This window comes from Bufo gargarizans, chromosome 11 (assembly GCF_014858855.1).
Source record: "Bufo gargarizans isolate SCDJY-AF-19 chromosome 11, ASM1485885v1, whole genome shotgun sequence".
NCBI classification, from domain to species: Eukaryota; Metazoa; Chordata; class Amphibia; order Anura; family Bufonidae; genus Bufo; species Bufo gargarizans.
In genome coordinates this window covers 83,725,603-83,747,992 of record NC_058090.1, presented here as the reverse complement: position 1 = coordinate 83,747,992, position 22,390 = coordinate 83,725,603, and the positions used below count along the sequence as shown (strand labels likewise).

At 41.8% G+C, this 22,390-nt stretch overlaps 1 protein-coding gene across 1 annotated transcript in view; it reads left to right on the top strand.

The window, feature by feature from the left end:
• The window catches only part of LOC122921382 (NACHT, LRR and PYD domains-containing protein 12-like), a 131,656-nt gene extending 116,681 nt beyond the window's left edge, over positions 1-14,975 (top strand). The window contains exon 9 of the mRNA XM_044271359.1: positions 14,841-14,975. Coding sequence (XP_044127294.1) covers positions 14,841-14,975 — 135 coding nt within the window. The remainder of the gene's footprint in view (positions 1-14,840) is intronic.
• Positions 14,976-22,390: the final 7,415 nt, after the last annotated feature.

Here is a 22,390-nt window from a genome sequence, read left to right as displayed (position 1 = left end):
AATTTCAACATTAATTCTAAATGCCTATTAATACGGTCACATTACCTTTTTAACCTTTCCAGTATACATCAGTATTAAAGGGGTTGTCCGGGTTCAGAGCTGAACCCGGACATACCCTTATTTTCACCCCGGCAGCCCTCCTGAGCCTGGCATCGGAGCATCTCATGCTCCGATGCGCTCCCGTGCCCTGCGCTACATCGCGCAGGGCACAGGCTCTTGTGTTTACAATAACACACTGCCGGGCGGTAACTTCCGCCCAGCAGTGTGTTCGGTGACGTCACCGGCTCTGAGGGGCGGGCTTTAGCTCTGCCCTAGCCGTTTTACTGGCTAGGGCAGAGCCAAATCCCGCCCATCAGTGCCGGTGACGTCACCGGGGTTCCTGTCAGCCCCATAGAGAGCCCCGGTACGTCACCGGAACTCAGAAAAATGCCTTTGCCCTGCGCGATTTAGCGCAGGGCAAAGGAGAGCATCGGAGCATGAACTGCTCCGATGCTCATGTCAGGGGGGCTGCCGGGGTGAAAATGGAGGGATGTCCAGGTTCAGCTCTGAACCTGGACAACCCCTTTAAGGGTTTCTTCCTGACACTTTTAATTACCCATAATGTAGACATGTTGGAGTCACTATCCTCTACTGTTTCTTTAGGGACAATGGACAATGGGCCCTTTTACTTGACATCCGGGTTCAATAACTTGCCTACATGGCTGGCTAATAATATTCAGCTCTCTTAATGAAACCCAATTAGTAGGAAGATAACTTTAATGCTTTCTTAACCCCTTAAGGTTATATCCAATCAGTGAAATATACATGGCATAAAATAGACATCCTAAATGATATATACACTCACCTAAAGAATTATTAGGAACACCATACTAATACGGTGTTGGACCCCCTTTTGCCTTCAGAACTGCCTTAATTCTACGTGGCATTGATTCAACAAGGTGCTGATAGCATTCTTTAGAAATGTTGGCCCATGTTGATAGGATAGCATCTTGCAGTTGATGGAGATTTGAGGCATGCACATCCAGGGCACGAAGCTCCCGTTCCACCACATCCCAAAGAGGCTCTATTGGGTTGAGATCTGGTGACTGTGGGGCCATTTTAGTACAGTGAACTCATTGTCATGTTCAAGAAACCAATTTGAAATGATTCGAGCTTTGTGACATGGTGCATTATCCTGCTGGAAGTAGCCATCAGAGGATGGATACATGTTCTCATTCTGTTTACGCCAAATTCGGACTCTACCATTTGAATGTCTCAACAGAAATCGAGACTCATCAGACCAGGCAACATTTTTCCAGTCTTCAACAGTCCAATTTTGGTGAGCTTGTGCAAATTGTAGCCTCTTTTTCCTATTTGTAGTGGAGATGAGTGGTACCCGCAGGGGTCTTCTGCTGTTGTAGCCCATCCGCCTCAAGGTTGTGCGTGTTGTGGCTTCACAAATGCTTTGCTGCAGACCTCGGTTGTAACGAGTGGTTATTTCAGTCAACGTTGCTCTTCTATCAGCTTGAATCAGTCGGCCCATTCTCTTCTGACCTCTAGCATCCACAAGGCATTTCCACCCACAGGACTGCCGCATACTGGAGGTTTTTCCCTTTTCACACCATTCTTTGTAAACCCTAGAAATGGTTGTGCATGGAAATCCCAGTAACTGAGCAGATTGTGAAATACTCAGACCGGCCCATCTGGCACCAACAACCATGCCACGCTCAAAATTGCTTAAATCACCTTTCTTTCCCATTCTGACATTCAGTTTTGAAGTTCAGGAGATTGTCTTGACCAGGACCACAACCCTACATGCATTGAAGCAACTGCCATGTGATTGGTTGACTAGATAATCACATTAATGAGAAATAGAACAGGTGTTCCTAATAATTCTTTAGGTGAGTGTATATATCGACACACTGTTACACATAGATGACAGATTAAATCATTCATTGTTTAAGGCCTCTTTCACACTTGCGTTGTCCGGATCCGGCGTGTACTCCCCTTGCCGGAATTACACGCCGGATCCGGAAAAACGCAAGTGAACTGAAAGCATTTTAAGACTGATCAGTCTTCAAAATGCTTTCAGTGTTACTATGGCAGCCAGGACGCTATTAAAGTCCTGGTTGCCATAGTAGTAGTGGGGAGCTGGGGAGCAGTATACTTAGAGTCTGTGCGGCTCCCGGGGCGCTCCAGAATGACATCAGAGCGCCCCATGCGCATGGATGACGTGCCATGCGATCACGTGATCCATGCGGTTGGGGCGCCCTGACGTCACTCTGGAGCGCCCCGGGAGCCGCACGGACGGTAAGTATGCTGCTCCCCCGCTTCCCGCTACACTTTACCATGGCTGCCAGGACTTTAGCATCCTGGCAGCCATGGTAACCATTCAGAAAAGGCTAAACGTCGGATCCGGCAATGCGCCGAAACGACGTTTAGCTTAAGGCCGGATCCGGATTAATGCCTTTCAATGGGCATTAATTCCGGATCCGGCCTGGCGGCAAGTCTTCAGGATTTTTGGCCGGAGCAAAAAGCGCAGCATGCTGCGGTATTTTCTCCGGCCAAAAAACGTTCCGGTCCGGAACTGAAGACATCCTGATGCATCCTGAACGGATTTCACTCCATTCAGAATGCATGGGGATAATCCTGATCAGGATTCTTCCGGCATAGAGCCCCGACGACGGAACTCTATGCCGGAAGAAAACAACGCAAGTGTGAAAGAGCCCTAAGATATGTTGCAAATTTAAATACACCACACAGGAACATATAGAATATAATTATGAAGACATGAATGGGACATTCACACACCCATTGCTTCCTATAAAGTAGACTTCCCTAATGACTTTGTAATGAAGTAAAATAATACATTGTCTCTCTCACAGACACATGTCTGTAGGACCCATCATAGCATTAACAGATACCTCACATCTGCTCACAATAATTTTTAACCCCTTCAGGACACAGCCTTATTTCACCTTAAGGACTTGGCCATTTTTTGCTAATCTGACCATTGTCACTTTAAGTGCTGATAACTTTAAAACGCTTTTACTTAGCCAGGCCATTCTGAGATAGTTTTTTTGTCACATACTGTACTTCATGACACTGGTGAAATTGAGTCAACAAGATTTATTTTTATTTATAAAAAAAATACCAAATTTACCAAAATTTTGGAAAAATTTGCAAATTTCTAACTTTTAATTTCTCTACTTCTACAATACATAGTAATAACTGTGAAAATAGTTATTAATTTACATACCCCATATGTCTACTTCATGTTTGGATCATTTGGGGAATGCCATTTTATTTTTTGGGGACGTTACAAGGCTTAGAAGTTTAGATGCAAATCTTGAACATTTTCAGAAATTTTCAAAAACCCACTTTTTAGGGACCAGTTCAGGTCTGAAGTCACTTTGCAAGGCTTACATAATAGAAACCACCCAAAAGTTACCCCATCCTAAAAACTACACCCCTCAGGGTATTCAAAACTGATTTTACAAACATCATTAACCCTTTAGGTGTTCCACAAGAGTTGATAGCAAATGGAGATGAAGTTTCAGAATTTCAATTTTTTTTCCCAAATCTTCCATTTTAATCCATTTTTTTCCACTAACAAAGCAAGGGTTAACAGCCAAACAAAACTCTATTTATTGCCCTGACTGCGGTTTACAGAAACACCCGATATGTGGTTGTACGGCCTCACGTCAGGGCGTAGAGGGAAAGGAGCGCCGTGTGGTTTTTGGAAGGCAGATTTTGCTGGACTGGTTTATTTACACCATGTTCCATTCGAAGCCCCCCCTGATATACCCCTACAGTAGAAACGCCCTAAAAGTGACCCCATCTAAGAAATTACACTCCTCAAGGTATTCAAAACTGATTTTACAAGCTTTATTAACCCTTTAGGTGTTCCGTAAGATTTAATGGAAAATGGAGATAAAATTTCAGAATTTCACTTTTTTTGAAGATTTTCCATTTTAATAATTTTTTTCCAGTAACAAAGCAAGGGTTAACAGCCAAACAAAACTCAATATTTATTGCCCTGATTCTGTAGTTTGCAGAAACACCCCATATGTGGTCGTAAACTACTGTACGGGCACACAGTAGGGCGTAGAGGGAAAGGAGCGCCGTGTGGTTTTTGGAAGGCAGATTTCGCTGGACTGGTTTATTTACACCATGTCCAATTTAAAAGCCCCCTGATGCACCCCTAGAGTAGAAACTCTAAAAAAGTGACCCAATTTTGGAAACTACGGGATAAGGTGGCAGTTTTTTTGGTACTAGTTTAGGGTACATATGATTTTTGGTTACTCTATATTACACTTTTTGTGAAGCAAAGGAACAAAAAATAGAAATTCTGAAATTTCATCTCCATTTGCCATTAACTCTTGTGGAACACTTAAAGGGTTAACAAAGTTTGTAAAATCAGTTTTAAATACCTTGAGGGGTGTAGTTTCTTAAATGGGGTCACATTTTGGAGTTTCTACTCTAGGGGTGCATCAGGGTGGCTTCAAATGGGACATGGTGTCAAAAAACAAGTCCAGCAAAAACTTCCTTCCAAAATCCATATGGCATTCCTTTCCTTCTGTGCCCTGCCGTGTGGCCATACAGCAGTTTACGACCACATATGGGGTGTTTCTGTAAACTAAAGAATCGGGGCAATAAATATTGAGTTTTGTTTGGCTGTTAACCCTTGCTTTGTTACGGGAAAAAATGGATTAAAATTGAACATTTGTCAAAAAATATCTGTTTTGGCATAGTTTTAATTTTTTATTATTTGCAACGAAATAATATGCTATTTTTATAGAGCAGGTTGTTACGGGCACAGGGATACCTAATATGTTTACTTTTTTAAATTTATTTAAGTTTTACACAATAATATAATTTTTAAAACAAAAAAAAAAATCATTTTAGTGTCTCCATAGTCTGAGAGCCATAGTTTTTAAATTTTTTGGGTGATTGTCTTAGTTAGGGTCTCATGTTTTGCAGTATGAGATGACTGTTTTAATGGTATGATGCGGGTGCGTATACCTTTTTGATCGCTTGCTATTACACTTTTTGTGATGTAAGGTGACAAAATGATGGCTTTTTTTTAAACCATTTTATTTTTATTTTTTTACGTTGTTCACCTGAGGGATTAGATCATGTGATATTTTTATAGAGCAGGTTCTTACGGACACAGCAATACCTAATATGTATACCTTTTTTTTATTTATTAAGGTTTTACACAATAATATCATTTTTTAAACCAAAAAAACTTGTTTTAGTTTCTCCATAGTCTGAGAGCCATAGTTTTTAAATTTTTTTGGGCAATTGTTTTATGTAGGGTATAGGTTTGTGCGTAATGAGATGACGGTTAGATCGGCGCCGTTGTGGGGGGCATACACATTTTTGATCGCTTGGTGTTGCATTTTTAGTTATGTAAGGTGACAAAACAAATGTTTTTTAGCACAGTTTTTATTTTATTTTTTTGACAGTGTTGATCTGAGGGGTTAGGTCATATGATATTTTATATAAGTTTTGCACAATATTATTTTTGAAACAAAAAAAAACATGTTTTAGTGTCTCCGTAGTCTGAGAGTCATAGTTTTTTCAGTTTTTAGGCAATTGTCTCAGGTTGGGTACCATTTTGTTAGATTGGCACTATTTTGGGGAGCATACGACTTTTTGATCGCTTGCTATTACACTTTTTGTGATGTAAGGTGACAAAAAATTGCTTTTTTGACACCGTTTTTATTATTATTTTTTTATGGTGTTCACCTCAGGGTTTAGGTCATGTGGTATTTTTATAGAGCAGGGTCTTCCGGACGCAACGATACCTAACATGTCAACTTTTTTTATTTATTTTTGCGTTTAACATAAAAAAAAACATTTTTGAAACAAAAAAATCATGTTTTAGTCTGAGAGCCATTGTTTTTTTATTTTTTGGGCCATTGTCTCATGTAGGGGCTCATTTTTTGCGGGATGAGGCGATGGTTTGAATGGTACTATTTTGGCGTACATACGACTTTTTTGATCACTTTTATTACCTTTTTTGGGAAGTAAGGTGGGCAAAAAAAGTTTGGTTTTTTTGTTATGGCTTTTACCGTGCGGGGAATGTAACATGACCGTTTTATAGATCAGGTCGTTATGGACACGGTGATATAACATGTGTAGGGAATTATATATATATATATATATTATAATTTATTTTTTTAATCAGGGATAAATGTTTTTTTTTTTGTTTGTTTTTTACTTTTTTCACATTTTTTTTTACCCAGACCCACTTGGTTCTTGAAGATCCAGTGGGTCTGATATCTGTATAATACAGTACAGTACACTATATAGTGTACTGTACTGTATTTCACTTACACTTTGTCTGAACAGATCTCTGCTTTTAGCACAGATCTGTTCAGCACTACTATGGACAGCAGGATGCCTGAGAAGGCGTCCTGTTGCCATGGGAACCTTCCCTGTCTACCACAACTGAGCAGACGGAGAAGGGGGAGGAGGGGAGCTCCCTCCCTCTGTGACACCATCCTGTCTGAGGGCTGCAAAGGCACAGCAGCCCCCCAATGGGAGAGGGAGGGAGCTCCCTCCCTGATCACCACTTCCATACAGCGGTCCCTACGGACTGCGGCATGGAAGAGGTTCAAATGGCTGACATCTGCACAGATGTCAGCCGTTTGAATCAGAGTGTCAGCAATGAGCTGACACTCTGATTCAGCCGCTCGGCCATCCTGAAAATAAATGGGGGGGCGGGCGATCGCCCACCCCCCCACACTGCCGCCCGCCTCCCGCACTGCCTGCAATCCCCCCCCCCCCCGCAGGCACAAAAACACAGAGGGCTGCAGGGAGGGGGGGGTTTAACTTTCAAAAATATGGGCACTTTGAGGTTTCTGATCCCTGCGGTCACGGACTTCAGGGATCAGAAACTTGCATAAGCGCTAAAAACCGCAGGTCTGAATTGACCTGCGGTTAGTAGCGATCGGCAATGCGGGGGGGGGGAGGGTCACAGGACCCCCCTAGGCATTGTCACAGGGTGCCTGCTGATCAATTTTAGCAGACACCCCGTTCTGATCACTGCCGGCCGTTCGGCAGTGATCAGAACTACACAGGACGTATGGGTACGCCCTGTGTCCTTAAGTACCAGGACATCAGGGCGTACCGGTATGCCCTGTGTCCTGAACAGGTTAAGAGACAATACACTCTATGTCCGTTACAAACATGTTATCCAAATTGAACTCAGCATGAACTCATCTCAGCCTATTTCAATCCTACAGAAAAGATTTTAGACTTTAGTTCAATCTGACTTTACACTTAAATGCAATGAGCATTGATATTTAAACTATAATATTTTCAGATAAGACTGTACACTTATGAAAATGCATGACACAATGGAATTAGATCCTAAGGATTGTATAGATAATAGGGATAAAGCATTTGATTCTGTATTGTTAATTCCCTATGGGCGATGCATTTAAATGCTGAACATTTGTAGCTCCTCCCACGGGCGAGGAAGTGGTCAAGTACATACAAAGTCTTCCTTCCCCCCTCTAGTGGGGAGGACTAATAGGCAGCCACCTCGCCTTAGGCCTTTGTTTGATTTAACTTTAACAAAATGGAGGGACAAAATTAACTTCTCTCAAGCCTAGCCAACACTAGACCTTTCCAGATGATTCTTAAGATCATCCACAAAGGCAGCACTTAGGATTTTCTCATGCATAGCTAAAGTAAGTTAAAAAATCAAAATCCACTCAGCTTTCCTGGAGTCTAGTGAAATCTTTCTCCACACTCTTTGTCCTGTTGCATATTCAGACAATGTGACTTACTGATGACCTAAACGCTTCCTCCCAGACTCAATGATCTTCACTATGCATTAAATCCCCAGCTCTACATTGGACTACATTTTCCAAATCTCACCAATAACATGGGAATTCTATTCATCATGGCAAAATTGATGTTACTACTGGGTGTGGAAGATGTCAGACATCATATAATGATGCAGATATCCCTACACTTTCACTCATATCTGAATAAGGACTAAGAATGGGTGAAACCTTAGATTGATAGGATTGGACACTTCCAATTGGCATCATGGGGCAATCACTGCGGGCACTTTCTTAACTAGTGAAACATACAATTTGGAAAGGTTATTTGCAAACATCAATGGATCTAATCCAATGCTAGAGCCCTTTCTGGAAGATCTATAGATAACGCACATTAGTATATTCACAGTCTGCAGATGCATTATCAATTACCAGCCCCCTCACCCCCAACCCCCTTATGGAGGGGGGGTTAAATTCTTGAGCACAGGAGGGGGATGTGAATACACGATGGCAGGGGTTCTTTTTGATAGCACATTGCAGAGAGAAAACAGGAAATGTTCTTGTGGAACTACAAGAACCAAAAAGTTACAGCAGATGTGGTGGGGGAAGGGATGCCACATGTTTTTTTTTTCTTTTGTTCCTCATAGGATTCAAAATCCTCCATCTTGGATTAAGAAATGCTGCTCATTTAATTTCTCCAACTTACTTCAATTTTATCTCAGTCACTTCCATATACACTTTCCACCATAACTCAGCTTGCACCAGCCTATTATTATCCTTCAACCAACTTCTCTTTTCCTTCAATACACTTTCCACAACCTTTTATTTAATCTTCCAGTTTCAGGCATACCAATTGCATGCATGAACGATTTTAACTTAGTTACTGAAACTTTTCCTTCTCTTTCTCTCATCAACTAAGCTGCTGTTAACATCTCCTCACTTTGTCCTGCAACATTAGAATTTCCCATTATTGTGGTTACACAAAGATCAAACGATCTCTTATTATCGAGCCCGCTAACTTAAGCGCAGTTGCACAAAGATCAAACGATATATAATAGTATCGAGCCCACAATATCTCTTGGTGAAGACCCCTGGTCCATTCATCGGGATCTTAATAACATCCAATCGCCTATGATAATTGGTGTTAACCCTTTCTGGGCTGGCTGGGATCCAATTATATGTCACAGGATATCCGACTCAGCTGTCTAACAACTTCCGTTTAGTTCCAGCATGTCCTACCACACAAAGAAGGAATATTTCAACAGGTTCTTTCATTCTAACGGACAGATCAGCTATAATTTGAACCCTTCTATCGCGATAACACCAATTTAACTCTTGAGAATCCACTTGGGCAAAAGACTCAGAGGAGGTTGTAAGAATTAAAGCTTCTTACCTTTGCTGCAGCTTATGACATTGTCTGATGGTTTTGCGTAAGTCCTCTCCTGGCGTTTGAATCGGAAATTATGCAAGCTGTCTGCCCACGCAGGGATGCCATTTGAAATCGCAATTCATACGATTTCCTTATTCTTTGTGTGGTTCCAAATCAATTAGAAGTATAAGTATGTGCATGCCATACAGCTTTCATAATGAGACCAGACATACTAGATGGTTTCATGGGAAAGCACTTCCTCATCCCCCTGAGCAAGACCCCTGTTTATTTAAAAATACATTCACATATATAGCAGACATGACATCACAAAAGGGGTGTTCCTTAAGGAAAGACTATTGGCTCCTTAACCTGATAGGAGTGGTTTCAGCAACTTCAACTGAGTTCATAGGTATATTTAAAAACTGTAATGTAATCCCCATGTACTATCATTATAGCGACACCAAGCTTGTATGTTGTTTTTTTTAAGTTTTAACCCCATAGGGACACAGCCTTATTTCACCTTAAGGACCAGGCCATTTTTTGCAAATCTGACCACTGTTACTTTCAGTGCTCATAACTTTAAAACGCTTTGACTTATCCAGGCCGTTCTGAGATTGTTTTTGTCACATATTGTACTTCATGACACTGGTAAAATGAAGTCCCAAAATTTTATTTTTTTTGCACAAAATAATACCTAATTTACAAAAATTTTTGAAAAATTAGCAAATTTCAAAGTTTCAGTTTCTCTACTTCTGTAATACATAGTAATACCCCCAAAAATTGTGATGACTTTACATTCCCCATATGTCTACTTCATGTTTGAATTATTTTGGGAATGATATTTTATTTTTGGGGGATGTTACAAGGCTTAGAGGTTTAGAAGCAAATTTTGAAATTTTTCTGAATTTTACAAAAAAACTATTTATAGGGACCAGTTCAGGTCTGAAGTCACTTTGCGAGGCTTGCATAATAGAAACCACCCAAAAATGACCCCATCTAAGAAACCACACCCCTCAAGGTATTCAAAACAGATTTTACATACGTTGTTAATCCTTTAGGTGTTGCACAAGAGTTATTGTCAAATGGGGATGAAATTTGAGAATTTTATTTTTTTTTGTCTAATTTTCCATTTTAACCCATTTTTTCCACTAACAAAGCAAGGGTTAACAGACAAAAAAGACTATCTTTATTGCCCTGCCTCTGCCGTTTACAGAAACACCCAATATGTGGCCGTAAACTAATGTAAGGCCACACAGCGGGGCGTAGAGTGAAAGGTGCGACGTTTGGTTTTTGGAGGGCTGATTTTTATGGACCGGTTTATTTACACAGTGTCCGGTTTCAACCCCCCTTATGCACCCATTTTGGAAACTACGGGATAAGGAGGCATTTTTATGGGGACTATTTCTAGGGTAAATATGATTTTTGGTTGCTCCATATTACATTTTTGTGAGGCAAGGTTACCAAAAATTGAAATTCTGAAATTTCATCTCCATTTGCCATTAACTGTTGAGGAACACCTAAAGGGTTAATAAAGTTTGTATAATCAGTTTTAAATGCCTTGAGGGGTGTAGTTTCTTAGATGGGGTCACTTTTAGGGAGTTTTTACTCTAGGGGGGCATCGGGGGGGCTTCAAAAGGGACATGGTGTCAATAAAAAAGGCCATCAAAATCGGCCTTCCAGAAACCATGTCGGACCTTTCCTTTTGCGGCCTCCCTTTTACTGATACAGCAGTTTACAACCACAAATGTGGCATTTCTGTAAACTGCAGTATCAGGGTAATAAATATTTAACTTTTGTTTGGTTGTTAACCCTTGTTTTGTTACCGGAAAAAACGGATTGAAATGGAAAAGTGCCAAAAATTGCATTTTTGGCACCGGTTTTTTTTTTTAACCGTGTTAATCTGGGGGGTTAGGTCATGGGATATTTTTATAGAGGAGATTCTTATGGACGCGGCGATACCTAGGAGAGGAGGGAGGGGAGGAGAGGTGCAAGCACTAGGTGAAATAAAGAGGAGAAAACCCAGGCCAGGAGGTGAATGAAGGATGAGAGGAATGGAGAGGGGAGATCTTCTTCTCTTCACCCCTCCTCGGGGTACCAGTAGGGTCACCTCTTCAGCCGCTAGCACCGAGGTGGTAGAAAGGCTGGAGTGGAGGGGGGACTGCAGAAATGCAGGTGATCCCACGGCTGGCGAGATGCAGGGGAGCTGGGCTGCCCTGGTCCACTTTGCCTTATTGGGGGAGGTCGGGCCGTGAGGGGAACCGACACCGGCCTTCCTACCAGGGAAAACAGAGAGGCAAGATGTCTGTTTCCCATGCCTAAAGCGGAAAAAGGTAAAATAACAAACTAAAATAATAAATAAAAATGATGGATAGGTGCCCTGCAAAACAAGAAGGTCTGCCTCCTACAGACACTAAGCTAAAACTGACTAGCTCGTTAGGGGTATAGCTGAGAGGAGAAGCTAACACTTTTTTTGCTTAGTGTGACCCCCTAGTGCTAGCAGCTATACCAATTGTCTCCTGTGTCTCCTAATTATACGAGCGAGAAAATAATTTTTCAGCTGCACAGTGTCTGTGAAACAGGAATGACACACGGACAGCAAAAAACAGACAAACTGATCCTTCACCGAGGCATCTTTTCATTGACCATCCTAGATAACCTTTTCACAGATTTGAGCATGGACACAGACGTGTGAATGAGGTTTAATACTGCTGCCAATTACCGCATAACGCTCGGTCACCGGGTAATTGGAATCTTTCAACAGAATTAAAACTCATCGGTCGGTGGCAGATCGTGCATTGTAATCTTGATCTGCTGCTGGCAAACGATGATTCAGTGTTGTTACATAGCGAGCTTTCCAGACATCACCAGTCCCTTCATCAGGCGTCCTACAAGGATGTATGAGGAAACAATAAGAACAGAGACATGGGGGGAGGAAGGGACATTTGAAAAACAACAGAATATTAAAGATCTTGCGAATGAGTCCTTAATTATCTGACAGATGAGGGGTGTGAAAGATTTATGGTCTCTGAATTGATGTTATCTCAGAGACCTGGTGCCCCCACTATGTCCATTCATTCCCCCATGTCTCTGTTCTTATTGGATATATAGTGCTGTCTCTTCATACATTCTTGTAGTACTCCTGATGAAGGGACTGGTGGTGTCACGAAAGCTCACTTTGTAACATTATTACTTCTATTTTTGTTAGCGATTAAAAGGTATCAAACCTGCAAGACACTGATTTTGTTTCTCTTAAACTGGTTCTCCAGGAATTTAGAAAATGAAAATACTTACATTTAACTTTATTGTAAAATTTGTTTGGGGAGTAATCATTAGGAGAAACAAAATGGCCGCTGTCCTATTAATACACACAAACCTGTCCTAATCATACAGGAGGACAAGTAACTTCCGAGCACAGAGGTAAAGAGCTGCCTCATCCTCCTCTCTCAGGGATTAGGATCCTGAATACAGATTATAAGAACTTTAACTGAATTTCTGTGGGAATGGAGTTCATGAGGAGACATGAAGGACCGATAGGACAGACTGTGGTAACGGAGACTGCATACAAGAGCTGCTGCTCATTATCCACATCACCCCCTCCCTCCTCTCTGTACTTCATGCCTCCTCATGAACTCCATTTCTACCGAGATTTAGCTGAAAATCATATTACACTGTATTCAGGCTCATAGAAGATGAGGCAGCTCTTTGGCTCACTGCTCTGAAGTAACTTGCCCTCCTGTGTGATTAGGACAGGTTTTGTGTGTACTAATAGGATGGCGGCCATTTTATTTTTCAGAATGATTGCTCCCCAGACAAAACGAGCCATTATAACTAATAAAAGGTATCTAGGAATATATTTATAACAAAGTAATATTTAAGTATTTTCATTTTCTTAATTCCCGGAGAACCCCTTTAATGAGAGCACTAAACCAAAGGGGAGTTTTACAAAACACATGTTCAGGAGATCAATTCACTGACTGGTCTGATGTCAGGAGGAAACCTCACAATACAACCTCACTAATGCTGGGGGCGCTGTTTTCTCTTCTAGTCTGAAGTACAATGGATTATCTGAAGAGGAGAAGGAAGCCATAAGAAAACTGAAAAAGCAGAAACCAAATAAGGAGATAATTTACTAAACTTAGAAGAAGCCGGATTCCTCTGTGATTAGCAGATAAAAAGACTTTTGTGAAGAAGACGTCTTCAGAGGTTTGGTATTAGGAGCGTCTCCTGGTGCTTTATGGGTAATATCACTGATCTACAGAAGATAAGGAAATGTCTAATATTATAATAAAGATGATACCAGAAATGTTCTTCTCCAGCTAATTATATGTCCAGTAACTAAATCCCTTCATAATGAGCCCAAATCCAGGCCTATGGGATGTGGCAGCGTCTCCTGAAGGTCATGTAGGTTGTCAGCAGTATAATACCGGTTGTCACACCGGAGGAGGCCGCACATTGCTCACAGTGTAACTAACAAATCACACAAACTGTTATTTCAGTTTCTATTTTATCTTTTACATGATGCAACTCACGGACATACCAGTGTTCACATGATCTGTCTCCTGATCACCAGGACCAATAGAAGTGACATGGCGGTGTGCGGTATTTTACTGTACATACACAGTGCGAGTGCTGTGTAAAATGACAAAAAGAAGACAAAGGGTATAAAATGGTCCTAAATGGACTCCTCTTGAGAAGACTCCCAGCTGCCAGCCTACACATGAACTACAGTATTGAATGTATCTAGATCCACCACCCTCAATCTGTGTATTAAGCTCCATCTGTTTTATCCCGTAAAATCCATACACAGATCAGACCTACAGCTGTGAGCCACCTTGGAGGTCATCTTGGTAATGTTCTTGTAACCAGCTCCAAGACAGACCGGAGTGATGTGACACCAGGGAACTTCATTAGGCTACTTTCAGACTAGCATTTAAGTTTTCCGGTATTGAGTTATGTCATAGATGCTCAATACTGGAAAGAAACGCTTCAGTTTTGTCTCCATTCATTGTCAATGGGGACAAGACTGAACTGAACAGAACGGAGCGCTCCAAAATGCATTATTTTCCGTTTAGTTGCGTTCCCAGACCGGAGAGCAAACCGCTGTATTTTGCTTTCCATCCTGGGATGTGGATGCAAAACGGATCCAGCATTACCCCAATGCAAGTCAATGGGGACAAATACGTTTTCTCTGCCACAATAGAAAATGGATCCGTCCTCTATTGACTTCCAATGGAGTTAATGACTGATCCGTCTTGGCAATGTTAAAGATAATACATTTGGATTCGTTGATAACGGATGCAGATGGTTGTATTATCAGTAACGGAAGCGTTTTTGCTGGACCCTGCCGGATCCAGCAAAGACACTAGTGTGAAAGTACCCTTATAAAGTTGTTGTATTGATACGGGCATGGCTAACTGCCGGCATGTCTGGACGCGCTTGAGAACAGTTCCGGCTCCCATTTCACATCCTTTACTATCCTGGCACCCATCCTTCAGTCATCATAGCGTGGACGGTGGCTGCAGGCAGCGGCAGAAAAGCTGAAAGAGTTCGCTAGGCAAGAGACCCAACATGGCACCACTTCCTCTGCCACACCACAATCCCCCGTTACACACGGACAACATACAGCGCAACAGATTGCAGCAGAGGAGCCAAAGGAACCTGAATTTACTTTAAAAACTGCCTATGATCAGCTCCTGGTCGCCATTACCTCCTGCCAGACCTTGCTCACGGGCAAGATTGAGGAGGTGAGAGTGGAGAGTGCCTACTACGCCATGATGTGCAACAACTCAGAGACAGAGCTCGCCACACAGAGGATCGAATCTTAGCCTTAGGCTCCATCCACACGTCCGTAGTGTGTTTTGCAGATTCGCAAAACACGGACACTGGCATTTTGCGGACCGGAAATATATGGGTCTGCAATTCCGCTTTGCAAAATGCGGAACAGAATTGCAGACGTGTGAATGGAGCCTTAGAAGAACTAACCCACCCTCTGTGTGAAAGAGTGCAGATCATAGAGAGAGCGGTGGACCATTGGAGGCAAAAATGTGATGATTTAGAAAGCCAGGCTCGTAGGAATAGCGTCAGAATCCTGGGTATGCCTGAGAGGGCCGAGGGCCCATGCCCGGCATCTTTTCTGGTTCAAGTCTATATTTCCTGGAGCCTCCTTCTCCATGGCCTACATGGTGGAAATGGGCCACGGGTCCCTGCCAGACCCCCACCCCCGGGAGCTCCTCCCAGATCACTTTTAGCCCGTTTGCTGAACTGGAAAGATTGAGACCTCATCCTAAGTTTGGCTAGGAATACACCGAACATATCATTTGAAAATGTAACTATATCACTTTTTCCCAACTTCCCTGCGGGACTTTAGAAATAGCGTGCCACCTTTGTATCCATAAAGAGGCGCCTACGAGAGATTAGCTTACCATATTCCATGGCATATTCTGCTCGCCTGCGTGTGGTGGACTTGCTGGAAAGCACTCTTCTTCACTGATCCTCAAGAGGCAGAGGATCCTCAAGAGTTGGTATCCAGGCGTCCAAAGAAACCCGCCACCACCATGAGCGTTACAGTGGTGCCGTGAGTCTCTACTTCTTTCCTACGCAGGCTACTCCTTTTGGACTGACCTGCTGCTCCCCTCAGCCTGTATATTTGACCATAGGAATTTATATTCTCTTTTAGTTATATCCAATAATTTGTATGTTTAGCTATAGGACACTCATGTTGGGTACCTATTGACGAGGCAAGAGATGTTTCTCACCGACCACTGAAATGGTTTATGTTAAGTGCACTGCGATTTTGTTCTGGAAAACCGGTCTGAAACCTGCATAGCTATTCCACCTTATTTCACTACGCAGGTCCCTGACCTTACAGCCACAGACAAGATTTATATAAGTATACCACAGTTTATATGGTTTTGGTTTACTATGTTTTTTCATAGGTTCTTGCTTTGCTTTATGGTTACGGTATGGCACAATTATGTACGGGGCAACACATGTCTAATATCTCAACTGGGAAGGTGGAGTTCACGAGATCTCGATCTTTTTCTTTGGGTATCATTACTCCTACACTTATTGTACAATCTTCTCTATGGCCACCTTAAATGTAATGTCTTGGAATGTGAGGGGACTAGGTGGTACTAGGAAAAAGATAGCAGTCTTTTCTCATGTCCACAAGTACAATCCCCATATCCTTGGTCTGCAGGCGACCCATTTCACCCCAGAAACAGCAGAGAGACTTAAGAAACCATGGGTGCAATGGTCAGAACATGCATTCGGGAGCTCTTATTCTAGAGGCGTATGCCTGCTTATACACCGCGCTATTCGTTGGGAGGCATGGCAGACAGTAATCGACCCTGGAGGGAAATACATCTTTGTCTATGCAAACATTAACTGCACCCCATATGTAGTGTTGAATATGTATATACCGCCTCCTGCCAATGTTTCAACCCTGCAAGCAGTGGCAGGATTTGCAACACAATACCCTAAAGCTAAAGTGTTATGCATGGGGGATCTCCATATGGTGTTCGATCATCTAGATAGATTTAATACAGAGATAAACCGGGCGATATTGCAGCCCTCGCCCAATGTGTTGTCTAGGTTGGTGACCGAGATGAGATGGGTTTGCCTGTGGAGGGAACGATACCCTGGCCAGAGAACATACTCTTGCTTTACCACATCACATGGAGCGCTATCTAGAATTGACAAGAAGTTTGGTACGGCCTCCACATACTTAGATCTATTAGATATCCAATATGGCCCTCCAAATATGTCGGACCATGCTCCCCTGGTGACGAAACTGAAATTGTCCGCTAGTACAAGATCTGTAGCCAAACTACGTATCCACCCCTTTTGGATGTCCCTCATGACAGTTAATGACCGTATCCCAGATCAGCTTAAAAAGCTAACATGCGCGACTGCTTTAAATCTTACATATCTAACATTACGAAAGACACTTACCGCAGGGAGGAGGAATTGGGCCGTCAGTGTAAGGAGGCAGAAGAACAATATATCTCAAGTCCCACGGAGAACAATAGATTGGAATGGCTGCAGGGAGGCAATATCGATACATCTTATGGAGAAAAGTGATCGTAAGCTCTTTTTCCACAAACAGCAATCGTTTGAGTTGGGCAGCCAGTCTGGTAAAATGTTGGCACACGTAGTACGCAATAACACAGCAGCTCCATCAGTGCCATGTATACATAATGTGGAGGGTGAGATGGTGGAAGATGCAGAGGGTATACTGGCTAGATTCCAGGAATTTTTTCAACAGTTGTATAGCTCAGTGATCCAGTACACCCACTCTGATTTGACTAGCTATCTGCAAGATATTAAGTACTCAAAATTGCAGGAACAAGATAGAGAACGCGGAGATCATCCTAGATGCTATAAGGGGATTAGCCTTAGGAAAGTCACCTGGCCCTGATGGCATTCCACTAGAGGTGTACTCCAAGTACATTGATATCCTTGGACCACAAAGCACAAAATGTATGGGGCAGCACAACGTGAGGGATGCCTTCCGGAGTCGAGATTTGATGCCTCAATAGTAGTGCTGCTGAAACCTGGTAAAAGCCCACTGGAATGCGGCTCTTATAGGCCCATTTCATTATTTAATATAGACTATAAAACACTTGCCAAGATACTAGCCAATAGATTGAATAAAGTAATTACCACTATTATACACAAAGATTAGTCCGGCTTTATACCGGGATGATCAACATCCAGTAACATCATAAGGGCGCAGCTCATGGCTCAGGTGGGGGTAGGAGGAAAAGCACACTGGGCCTTGGCTTCTCTAGATACAGCTAAAGCAGTAGACTCCGTGGAGTGGCCATATCTTTTTTACAGGTGCTAAAATGTTTCAGGTTTGGCCCGACTTTTATTTCTTGTATCTCCATTCCATATAAATGCCCTAAGGCACACATCCTGGTTAATGGCTCATACTCAAAGCCACTTACTCCTAACAGAGGCACCAGACAGGGATGTCCCCTTTCACCCCTGCTGTTTGCAGTGGCCATAGAACCCCTTGTGCTTAGAATATGCCAGGACACTGTGTTTAAAGGGATATCCTTAGGAGAGTGGGAGACAGGATTGGCTTATACGCAGATGACTTGATACTCTTCATGGATAGTGTGGTGACCTCTTTACCAAGGGCGATAGATCTAGTTGACCGCATTGGGCACTTCTCGGGACTCCGCATAAATTGGTCCAAATCGGCCCTTATGCCGTTATGGACAACCACCTGGCCAACGGTATTTTACAACCTCCCGGTAGTAATTACTTTAAATATCTAGGAATAATTATCACTAAAGACCCGCTTCTATCCTTCACTGAGAATATAGCCCCCATTGAAACCTACTTTACTGACAAATTTAGATCTTGGAAAACTCTTCCCCTATCTATAATGGGCAGACTCAATCTAATTAAAATGATTTTGCTCCCCAAGGGTCTCTATCTACTGGAACATGCTTGTATGCCCATCCTGCGCAGGTTTTTAGATCGGCTGCACTCATTAATGACGGCCTTTGTATGGGGTCAGCTAGACGTAAACTTGCTTTACACACCTTACAGAGATATATAAGCAGCAGGGGGAGCAGCATTACCAGATTTCTTCCTATACTTCCTATCTGGCCAGGTGAGATTTCTTCCATCATGGGTGGCAGACACTACGCCACCTAATACAGAATATTATCTGCAGCAATACCTGCAGTTATCCACATTATGGCCGGTGCTGGAGAGCATTCACTTGTTTGCTGGACGTGCCCTCCCCATACATAGGCTGGCACATCAGGTGTGGAACGCAGCGAAGCTTCACCAGTACAAGGATTTGGCGGATGCCATTCCATTATGGGACAACCCAATGTTTCCTCACTTGCAAAACCACGAGGGGGCGGAAATTTGGAAGGAGTATAGAATGCTCACGGTAAAAGACTTTTATGAAATGGGATTCTATGTTCATTCACACAAGTAGAGGGAAATTCTGGACTCCTGTGCATTTACTTCTATAGATATCTACAGGTGTGCCACGCTCTTCACGCATAGTTTTGAGATGATAGACAGGCTATTTCTAAGTACCCCCTGATAGGAGTTCTCACCACACAAGGACCAAAGGATATTATATCTAATCTATATACCCATTTATTGAGCAACCGCATGGCTTTAATCAGCTGAAGGTTGAATCTAAATGGAGGGAAAATGTCTCAAGAAGAATGGCAGGAAGCATTAGAATCACCGCTATATGTCTCGCCCTCTGCCAACAACAGGCTAATACAATTATTTATTCTACATAGATGTTACCTGACCCCCACTAGAGTATACAAGATGGGTAAACTATCGCACACTAGGTGCCACAGATAAATGACTTCTGGCATATCATCTGGGACTGCAACTACATCAAGTCCTATCCCTAATATGCTATCAACTGTGCTTTCTAGTCCGGTTCCCCATGACCCTAAAGCACGTTTGTTAGGAATTCTGGAGGAAGATATATGGACTCCCCATAATAGATAGTGATGAGCGAGAGGTGCCATATTCGATTTCGCGATATATCGCGAATATTCGTTTTATATTCGTCGAAATCGAATATTCGTAATTATTTCAATTTTCGCGAATAATATGCGATTATTTTAATCGCGTGTTGCGATTTTTCTAGTATATTAGTATAAGGCAATGGTATTTTACGAAATTTCGTACTATTGCTCTAACTTCGTCTTTTAGAATATTACGAATATTCTAAAAGACGAAGTTAGAGCAATATTACGAAATTTCGTAAAATACACATATATATTGTAATTTAGCTAATATAGTGCTATAATCATTTTTTTTTCTTTCATTTTTTTTCCCTCTTCTGAACTTAAGCTTTGTAAAATATGTACACTGTTAAAATAAAGTTAATATAGCAGTATATTAGCTAAATTACAATATATATGTGTATTTTACGAAATTTCGTAATATTGTTCTAACTTCGTCTTTTAGAATATTCGTAATATTCTAAAAGACGAAGTTAGAGCAATAGTAGGAAATTTCGTAAAATACACATATATGGAATATAGCAGTGCGAAGCTGAAATTGCGATGCGATTAATATAACACGAAATAATCGCATGGTGATTTCTACTTAGTACTGCTATAGTCCATATTCGGCGAATATGGAATATAGCAGTACTATTCTTCGAGTTATATTCATCGCATGGCGATTTCAACTGATGGACTATAGCAGTAATAAGTAGAAATCACCATGCGATTATTTTGTGTTATATTAATCGCATCGCAATTTCAGCTTCGCACTGCTATATTCCATATATGTGTATTTTACGAAATTTCCTACTATTGCTCTAACTTCGTCTTTTAGAATATTACGAATATTCTAAAAGACGAAGTTAGAGCAATATTACGAAATTTCGTAAAATACACATATATATTGTAATTTAGCTAATATACTGCTATATTATTTTTTTTTAACAGTGTACATATTTTACAAAGCTTAAGTTCAGAAGAGGGAAAAAAAATTAGAGAAAAAAAAATTATTATAGCAGTATATTAGCTAAATTACAATATATATGTGTATTTTACGAAATTTCGTAATATTGCTCTAACTTCGTCTTTTAGAATATTCGTAATATTCTAAAAGACGAAGTTAGAGCAATAGTACGAAATTTCGTAAAATACACATGTATGGAATATAGCAGTGCGAAGCTGAAATTGCGATGCGATTAATATAACACGAAAAAATCGCATGGTGATTTCAACGTAATTCTCTAATCCAACAGTACATTCTAGTATATGGAGCGTCCCCATGGTGATGGGGACGCTCCATGAGCACGGCAACGGGCCCTGAATGGAGCATTAAAAAAAAACCAAAAAAAAACCAAAAAAAAAAAAAAAAAGAATATTCGATTTCGCGAATATATAGCACTATATTCTAAATATTCGCGAAATCTCGAAATCGTGATATTCGAGAAAAATATTCGCAATTCGAATATTCGCGCTCAACACTAATAATAGAATATTTTTAAGAGAGACATTGTTCCTGGCAAGGAAAGCCATTGCAATTAGATGGATGGCAGACCGGCCACCCACTGTGAATCAGAGGAGATCTCTGGTTAACCAAATTGTCCCCCATCAAAATGTGGTGTTCAAAAACTTTTTGGGGGAAGTTTTGGAAGGTGTGGGGAGCGTGGTGCACAGATATATGCAATCTGTCATAATGAGCCTACAATAATGTATAACACCCTGTATGCACAGATGTTAATGTACCTGATCGAGGCTTTATTCTCTGTAAACGACATGTAAACATTTGCCGTCTCTGATGGATGTAACATTGCTTTACCTCATGTGTTTATTCTCCAATAAAACGAGTAAAAAAAAAAAAATGTTGCTGTATTGACACATGTAGCCGGACTCAGGTCGGAGTCCAGTCACGTGAGATTTTCTATGGGACCAGGGTTTTCTCCGTCAGCTTTGATATCACTTGCACCTAGGGTTGGTAACTTTTTAAAAACCCAAAGAGGGAGTGCAGGGGGAAAGCTCCCTGACAGCGCCGGCCACGCTGGTCCGTGAGCTTATACATAGTGCACAAGTCCATTATATTTTATAAAAAGGGGGAATGTATATTTACTTGATAAACACATAAGGCTCCTGGCTCCACCAGGATGTGAGGGGGTCGGGCAGGCAGAGGCCGCAGCTCCCCCACAGCCCCTCTCTCCTATGCTGATAGAAGATGGATGTCGGAGAGCGCTGCTAAGGGACATTTCAGCACCAGGTTTTTTTTTACCACATATAAACATTTTCCCTAAATAAAGTATATTAGAAAAATGTTCCCTGTCACTGTTCCTACACATTAGCAAAAAATAACTAAGCGGCAGTTACTCTTTAAAGTCCCCTCCATAGATAACGTGTCAGCCTGTAAGAAGGAAAGGCTTAGTTCTCATGAAGAGACTTTTACAGTCCTAATTTGTCTGGGGTCCATAGATGTTAGTCTCAACTCTTGTCCCTTCTTGTCCCTAAGATTAACCACCTCTCCATTTCTAACTTGATTACACTTCGGCATTTGAACGGTGCAGTAAAAAGAACCACCACTCCGCTATACGGCTCGGCCACAAGAGACCAGTAGGAGGGCCCTCATCGCCATTCCCTCCTGGCTTTTTTACTTCTGCCAAAAGTCTCGTCTCCTGCAAAAACAAAATATCAGACATGATGGGGTTAGATACAGAAGTGCTGGGTGATGCAGGCTGTCTCCTGGTGAGGGA